The 9,266-nt window shown below is 42.6% G+C and overlaps 1 protein-coding gene across 1 annotated transcript; it reads right to left on the reverse strand.

Moving 5' to 3' along the window:
- Nucleotides 1-208: 208 nt before the first annotated feature.
- On the reverse strand, nucleotides 209-1,172 carry LOC148120983 (olfactory receptor 1f45-like). The gene has a single exon (XM_087909605.1). The coding sequence runs from the start codon at nucleotides 1,130-1,132 to the stop codon at nucleotides 209-211; it is 924 nt and encodes a 307-aa protein (XP_087765731.1). The 5' UTR covers nucleotides 1,133-1,172.
- Between the last annotated feature and the right edge of the window lie 8,094 nt (nucleotides 1,173-9,266).

The raw sequence follows: 9,266 nt of genomic DNA on the forward strand, positions 1-9,266 counted from the left end.
CATCTTAGAATCATCTCTTTGTAGAGGTAAAGTTCAGAGTGTGTGACAGAGAGCATCAGTCAGCATCGCAATCAAAAACATAATTACAAACATCTATCATTAATCAAAGGCATGGTAATGATGAGCACTGGACCAGTATGAAAATCTCTATAAAAAGGAAAATATTCATGATGTCTAAGAATCCTCTCAGCTCTAGGAATTTCAAATTCTAGAACCTGAGAATTATCTTCCTTAGGGCTCCTTTGATGTCACGATTCCTCAGGCTATAGATGAAGGGGTTGGCCATAGGGGTCACCACTATGAAGATGACAGAGGCCACTGCATCCTGTAGTGAATAGGAGGAAGAAGGGTGCATATAAATTCCTAGGATCGCCCCGTAGAAAAGACAGACCACAGTGAGGTGGGAACCACAAGTGGACATGGCTTTCCTTATCCCCTGGGCAGAGGGCATCTTCAAGACCTTAGAGTAAATGTAGGCATAGGAAACAACAACGCATACAAATGGTATAGCATATATCACTCCACCCTCAGAAAAGACTGTGACATCATTGACAAAGGTGTCAGAACAAGAGAGTTTCAGGACAAGGTAGGGATCACAGTAGAAGTGGGGCACTGCATTGTGGGAACAGAAGTTTAGTCGAACCATGAGGAGAGTGTGCAAGAGAGCATGCAGGATTGTGATGACCCATGATATGGCCATCAGGAGGACACAGAGCCTAAACCTCATCATCAGGGTATAATGGAGTGGATGACAAATGGCCACATAGCGGTCATAGGCCATCACACTCAGGAGGAAACTGTCCATGTTACCAAATGTGAACAAGAAGTACATCTGGACCATACATTCTGTGTAAGAGATGGACTTGCTTCCCACCATGTGATTCACCAGTGCCTTGGGGACTGTGACTGAGGAAAAGCAGATGTCGACACTGGAGAGGTTGGCCAAGAAGAAGTACATGGGTGTGTGGAGATGAGGGTCACAGCTGATGGCCAGGATGATGAGAAGGTTCCCAGAGATGGTGACCATGTACATCCCCAAGAACATTCCAAAGACTACCTCTTCTTGTTCTGACTCTTCAGAGAGTCCCAGGAGGAGGAATTCTGTGACTGTCGTGTGATTGTCACCATCCATGTCTCTGGAGAAGAAAGTGAGATGCACATAGAGAAATCATTCACCAACTCTTGAAGAAAACATTGATGCAGTTGGAAATTTTACTCATTCGTGAGAAGTAACTGCAAGTAAATTCCCTTCCAATGTATTTTTATATTAAGAGTGGTCCTTTTGAAAGGACTTAATTCCAATAAATATGAATTTACTGGTATTGCTGTATTTACACAATAGTTAACTCAGTCTAGAAAGTGGCATGCTGCCTTTCACTATACACATGAAGAAACTGCAGAGTGGGCATATAGATCTATATCAAAAATTGCTGATCAATATCAGTGAGAATTCCAAACAAGCTAATAGTCTTGTTCTCTGTGTTACACATATACACACATGGACATGCATGCTCACACATACACAAACACAACCAAACTTCGGTGCAGGGACACAACATGCACAACACTCACATGCATACACAGACACACACATAGATGTCCTGTAGTACAGGCATGCACACAATTTTTCTTGCATGTTGTTTTTTTCTTACCAGGAATTTCTGGGTGTAAATTATCCTCCTGCCTTAACATTAAGCCAGCTGAGACTATAGGCAGGTACCAAGTCCCCAAAAATTTTTATGTTTTGTTAGCTTCCATTTATTTAATTTTAATCAAATAAAGTCACTGCTAGTTGTCATGTATGATAAACCAGGTAGTTCTGCTGTGGCTTTTCTGTTTCAGCACAATTGGGAAGACCAAGAGGCTTTGACAGACCTGCCTGGCAGTTGGGCCTTTGCAATCTATCTACTAAGATGTGATCACCGCAGCTCACACTTGAGTCACTGCCCAGACCCCCATGTGCAGTGTTCCCTCCTTTCTGCACTCAGAAGAAGGGGGCAAACAGATTCTAAGTGTATTTATTGTTCTGCTACTGAAGGAAAGAGGTTTTCAGGTGGATAAAATGTAGATTCATGTGCATCTCAAAGACAGTCCCCAGGCTAAGACATCTCCATGATCAGGAGGTCAGGAAAATATCTGGACTGCAATGGCCCATGGAGGGAGGCAAGGCAATTACAGCTGAGGAGGGAGGAGAGTCACCCTGGGGTGATCTGAGGCCTGGCTGGGGAAGGGGAAGAGAGGAGGCAGGTGTCAGGAGAAATGGCCTGGCTGCAGGGACAGCACATGACATGGAAATTGATGGCGTTGGGTACAGGATGCTCGTGTGGTCCAGACAGTGAGCTGACTGCTGCTGTGAGAGTGGAGTTAAGCACAGCACTGGGATGGGAATCCAGGTAACTTCCGGAGCGTTGCCATGGATGTAGACCAGCATAACAACAACAGCAGCAAAAAGAGCTAGAATGAGGGCTGGGGAGATGGCTCAGTGGGTAAAGCACGTGCCATGTAAGTGTGAAGACCTGAGTTCAAATCCCCAGAACCCACCTGAAACTCCACACCATAGAGCACGTCTTCTATCCCAGTGCTTTTATAGTGAAGTGAGAAGCAGAACTCTGTATGAGTGCTGTGATACACGTGCAGCTACACTCATACGCTTACATCAACACACACATAGACACACACACCATAAAATTTATAAAGCTAGAATAAGCTTCTATTGAGTCACTGTGTCAGTGGACTATACAAGCAGAAAGATGAGAAACAGAATGATCATTAGTTCATAAAAACAAGCAAAAAAAAGTCATTTGCCTATAGATGCTAATGTTCCTGAAGGCAGATAGTTTCCCATCGAAGAAATAGAAAAAGAGGCTCAATGGTATGTAAGGCAATTTGCTCTGGTGGGGAAAGATCACATCTATAGCTCACTCCTCAGAGCACTAGGCTGCAGCTATTCCATATTTTCTCGTGCTGTATTTTAAGAGATGGTGGACATTGGAATGGTCAGATGGTGGGAATAACACTAACAAATCCTGGGCTAAGCCCTAGCTGTACAGCTTCCATAGGACCATGCACGGATGCCCCTTTCATTGATTGACTCTTCAACTCCAGCTTTTTATTTTATTCCACTTCCCCTTAAGCTTCCTTAGGAGACAGAATGCAGCTGCCACAACTAATCAAAAAAGAACCTTCATGATGTATGTATGTATGTATGTTACATATATGTACATACACCTAACTGTGAGTCTGGTTTGCTGAATGATTTCTGTGAGACAGGGACTATGGGGTGTGTCTGAAATGCCAAATGTGAAGACATGTCTGCATCACTAGGGTTTGAGACCCTGAATCTTAAAGGCTGCTTTGTCTCTGGAATCTAGTAGAAATCAACATTCCACTGCCTGGTTTCAGTAGCAACCAAGCAGCCACAGTCTGAGACACAATCATTATACAACCACACACTCCAGGGGACAGACACAGAACAAATATGAGGACCAGGATAAAATAATGACATTCTGTCTCTGTTTCACTGTCTCTTCCTGTCTCTATCTCTCGTGTGTGTCTCTACATCAGTCTTTCTGCGTCTCTGTGTCTCTCTATGTCTGTGTTTCCTTCCCCCCCTACTTCTGATAAAGTATTTTAATACCATGCAGTTATGTTCCTAAACCTCCAAACTCCCTCTTGTTCTGATTTCTTCTGCTCCCTCTACCCACATAGCAGCTTCCCCTGTGTCCCTAGTGCAGAGAACCTTGTGTAGCAACAAGGCATGGACATGGAGGGGTGAGACACTTTTCCTCCTTTGAACTTGGTCAGATGCAGAGAGACTGAATGAAGTTCTTTATCTATAAGTCATCCCATGGGCTCAAGGCCATGAAAGTCTGCCTGTTGTGGGGGTGCCTTCTTCTGATTCCCCACCCTCCTTACCTGGGTGCTCTTGGCTGCTATCAGATGTCTTCAGGAAAGTTCTGTCTTTGCTGGTGCCATGATTGAGGCTGGGTTTTGAGAAATCCACACTTGAAGCTGAGAAGGGAAGGGCCTTTGTCCCTAGAAGAGAACATCTAGAATGAGGCTTGTGGCTCTCTTTGGTCAAGCTTGGAATGGATAAATTGACACTCCATCCCTGGAGGTGGTGCTGCCATGAAGATTGAGCCAAGTGTGCACTCCCCTAGGGGGGATTTCTCAGAGGTTCCAATTAGAGACACGGGTGAGGTGTTCACAGTCTGCATTCTGTCTGGGCAACAAAAATTATGATCCTCAGAAAGTCAGTTATTATACAGGTCCTCACTGCTAGAGCTCTATCCTTGGGTAATTATTTATAGTAATCATGTCTGATAAGATGGTGTTTACAATATATATAATGCATAATATCATGATATATAAATATTATGTATCACACAGCAATACATATTAAATTTTATCAAGTTACAGTAGAAGTTAAAGTCAGTATCAGCTGACTTTGATACCAAAATCTAGTGAATACATTACTAGAAACCAGACCAAAAATTAATTAATGCTGTGATCATTGGTATGGCCTAAAAAGAAGATTGGAGCCCACTACCCAGTATGAATCAATTACCAAACCCCATTGCTATGACTTCTAAAACAAATATATGAATGATGTAGAAACAGCACTTGGCAAATTGTAAAACTATTCATTAGGGTAAAAATTACCAATAAATCCAAAATCAAAGGTCTCCCTAACTTGAAGAATGGTTTTTACAAAAATATTTTATTACAATCAGAAAAATGTTCAATATTAATCTTTATTTGTCATGTATTTCAACTGCTCATTTTTCAAATAATTTTGCTTTTTTATTAGTCCCCATTCATATAATTGTTAGACTAAGCTCATCCATGTACAAGAAGAAATTTTAAGGTATTTGATTTGGCAGCAGTAAACCCATCCACTGTTTTAAAAGTAATGTATTTTCTACTGACACTGAGTCTTCTGAACGTTCAAGACAATGGATCTCTTGTCATTTGACTCTTCTTTTTCTCCCTTTAGCTTCTAGAAAAAATCAAAATGACTTGTAGGGCAAGCACGATTGCTTAATAGGTAAAGACACTTGTCACCAAGTCTGTTTGATTCCCAGAACATACACGGTCATAGGAAAGAACTGACTCCTAAAAGTTGTTCTCTGATCTTCACATGCAACCATGGAACACATGAACATATAAACACACATATGTACACACATATACACTCGCACACACAAACACATACACACACAGAGAGAAATGTAATTCTTAAAGATTATCTTATATTATTGACATAAAGACACTGCATATTTTTTTATTGTTTTCTTTCTTTTCTCTTTTGTGGCATGGTCTCACCACATAAACCTTGATAACCTTGAAATCCCATGTTTTTGTCTCAGGCTTCCAAGAGCCAGAATTAAAGATCTCACTCAATACAGAAGGGAGCAGTAAAGGAAATGCAAGCATTAGCACTCCCTGATGTGGCTAAAGGGAAGGAAGGGTTCCTCTGCTATGAGAGAGAACAGACAGAGGATCTGGAAGAGGTCAGAGCAGACAGAGGAAGCAGTAGACTGAACGTGGGCAGCAGAATGGACCTGGCCAGGGCTACCTGTGAGAGAAGAGAGAATGACCAGACAGAGACCAAGGAGCATAGGGAGAAGAGCAGAGCAGCAAGAGTGAGGATGTGAGGAGAGCTGAGCTGTAAGGAGGATGAGCAGCTGGGGGAGGGGAGCCTGAGCTGGAGGGGGTTTAGGGTAGAGAAGAAGGTGAGAGGGTAGGATGCCAGCAAGGAACAGGGATACTGAGAAGCCTGGAAGGCAGCACATGCTTTGGTATGCTGATAGGCGCCACAGGTAGCCATATGTCTCCTCAGCTAGAGATAAGAGAAATTACCCCTTTCAGTCCATGAGAACTGACTTCACAAATTCCTGAGGAAGGCTGGCTTTTATCTAACTGCCAGAAATGCTCTAGTCCAGTTTGAATTCATTTCTGGGTACATGGTATCCAGAGGTCGGGAAATTGGAGCTTCCTTTGGATCTGACACACTACCAGGACTGGTTTCATATATGATACTATTATAAAGTATACTTTTAAAAATACTGCCTTCAGCCAGACCATGGTAGTGAATGCCTTTAATCCCAGCACTCAGGAGGCAAAGCCAGGATGAATTCTGTGAATCTGAGGCCAGCCTGGTCTACAAGAGCTAGTTCCAGTACAGACTCCAAAACTACAGAGAAACCCTGTCTCCAAAACTTAAATAACAAAAAGAAGAAAAGGGATAAAAGAGAAAAGAAAAAGAAAAAATAGACTCTAGGTCTCATGGACCAGAACAGTATGTGTCCACATCGGTAGTCACAAACCCTCAAGGGCCAAGGCTGACACACAGGAGGCTGCTCCTCATCCACTCACCACTGCTATCTGTGTTGACCAAAGGACCCATGAGCCACCTGTTTGTTTTAACATAAAGGGAAAAGTATAATGTCTTCCCCTAATGCTGATTCTATTGACAGAGAAAGAACAGCAGGGGAAACACACAAGAAGGCTCAAAAATACCTTGGTTTTTGGTAAGACTGCCTAAGGTTCAAGGTTTGTCCCTGAACAATTACCCAAAGAGACCCAAAGGAAGGCCAAGGAAACTTCCATGAAAAAAACAAAAGAGTTCAGTAATATAGTAAAGTAGGCAGGGCAGGCAAGCTGGGACAAGACCAAAGAACCAGAGACAATGAGATGGCTCATTGGTTCAAGGTGATTACTAGCAAGCCTGATGATCCAAATTCAGTCCCCTGCACCCACGTGGCAACAGTGTGAGAAATGATGATCCTCACTTCATACTAAGAGTCCTAGAGGGCCTGGAGAGGTGGGCTGAGTGGTTAAGAGCACTGGCACTTCTAACAGAGGATGCAGATTTGATTCTCAGCACCCACAAGTGCTCAATTGTTTGTGACTCCAGTCTCAAGGGATCTGATGTCATCTTCTGACCTCCTTGCTCACTGAACATTGTACAGAGATAATGCCCAGTCGTAAATGTGGCAAAACACGATACACATAAAATAAAATTATCAGAAAACATTGAAAAAGATCACTGGAGACTCAGAGCAGTAAGTGAGCTATGATGAACCTGAAAAGCAGGCATCAGCCTGAGAAAATGGGAAATAATCTGGTACTTAGGTTCCCAACTGTGTTTCCCTGCCCCTGAATATCTCATTGGGTGAATTTTTCAGGGAGGTACAATCTTAGCACAGTCCCCACCAAACTCTCCATCCTCCTGGAGTTTGAGATGCCCCCTCCCTTTCCAGATAGCAGGGCTCAGTCACAAAGTCAACTACAACTTTTCAACCCTAGAGTAAACTCAAAAGCACTCTGCAAGCAGGCACCAGCTGCTTGATAGGGAAGATGGGAGCCCAGTGTCTCCTGCTGGGTGGGATTCCCTGATGAGTACCATACTGAAAATGGACCAGAATGATTTATCTCTCACAGAAGAAGAGGGCTGAATCCCACAAGTTATCCTCTGACTTCCACATGCATGCTGGCAAAGACACACACACACACACACACACACACACACACACAACACAGAGAGAGAGAGAGAGAGAGAGAGAGAGAGACAGAGAGACAGAGAGACAGAGAGACAGAGAGACAGAGAGAGGAGAAGAAGAAGAAGAAGAAGAAGAAGAAGAAGAAGAAGAAGAAGAAGAAGAAGAAGAAGAAGAAGAAGAAGAAGAGGAAGAAGAAGAAGAAGAAGAAGAAGAAGAAGAAGAAGAAGAAGAAGAAGAAGAAGAAGAAGAAGAAGAAGAAGAAGAAGAAAGGGAGGGAGGGAGGAAGGGAGACAGTGGGACCAAGAATAAATACCTATAATAAATGCAATAAACTTTTTACTTTTAAGAAAAGACTCAAGGACCAGTCTATAGGTCCTAGCAGGAAGTGTGCTCTGCCCACAATGAATTGAGCCTTGGGTGTGGGAAAGGCTCCTCCTTCTCGACCATGTGTAGAAATAACTGCATTTTCTTTCTCATAATTTACCACTGCAGTCACCCCAAGACTATTGTTCATGGCCCCTAACTCCAGATGTGTGCTGGAATAGGAGACAGATAATCATATATATGGCAGCATGTTGTCGGAGTTTCTGTTCCACTCAGTTTCCAAAATCATTAAGTCCTGAAGAAATCAAACAGAGGTCTACATTAGTTATAAACTGATTGGCCCATTAGCTCAGGCTTCTTATTAACTCTTACAACTTATATTAGTCAATTATTCTTGTCTGTATTAGCCACATGGCTCAGTACCTTTTTCAGCGGCATAGTTACATCTTGCTTCTTCTGTGTCTGGACAGTACTGCTTAGGGAGGTTCCCTCTTTCCTAATTCTCCTGTTCTCATTGACCCGCCTCTACTTCCTATCTGGTTGTCCCACCTGTACTTCTTGCCTGGCTACTGGCCAATCAGCGTTTATTTACAACATAAATGGCAGAATAGAGACAATTGTCCCGCACCAGCAGCAAGTTTGTCATTTTTAGCTTTTCTTTGAATTATACCTTTCATATTATATGTACACTATCACAGCTAATCTTATTTACAGCCATCAGTTTACCCATCAGGCTTAGGGCCAGTTTAGTGCTCAGCTGTTCACTTGTTATTTTGAGGATTCCATATGGAAATCTTATCTTTCCCTTTTTTTAAGTTGCATATGAATCAAACACACCATAATCTTGTGTGAAGTTACAGAAGATAAACAAAGATTTAAAGAAAAAGAAACAGAACACTTTAGTAACCAGAACAAATTGGCCTGAATGACAGAACCTAATATAATATTGCTATCAGCTTTCCACAGCTCAATTATGTTTTGGAACTTTGTCAATTAAATTTGAAGATGATCTTAACTTTTGAAGTTGTCCCTTTGAAAATTTGCCTGTTCTCTCTGCTCCTTAACTCCTTGCCTACTCTAACAATTCCTGCCGCACAGAGGAAAAGGAAATCTCCCAGAAGAGCAACTACAGCAGTTCTTTTACCATTGCTGTGATAAACACATGACCACACAGCTGACAGGAGAGAGAGTTTATTTTGACCAATGGTTCCAGAGGAATAAGAGTCTATCATAGCAGGAACCATGGCAGCTGCAGGATGGGGAAGCTGAGAACTCATCCTCAAAGGCAAGCATGGTGCAGAGAGAGTGAAAAAGAAGTGTCACATACCCCGAGTGGCATACTGCCTCCAGCAAGGCCACACCTCATAAACTCCACAAATAGTTCCATCAAATGTGAGAGCCTATGGGGGACATTTTTATTCAAACTACTACAGTAAC

This window comes from Myodes glareolus, chromosome 9, assembly GCF_982192425.1.
Source record: "Myodes glareolus chromosome 9, mMyoGla1.1, whole genome shotgun sequence".
In the NCBI taxonomy this organism is placed as follows: domain Eukaryota; kingdom Metazoa; phylum Chordata; class Mammalia; order Rodentia; family Cricetidae; genus Myodes; species Myodes glareolus.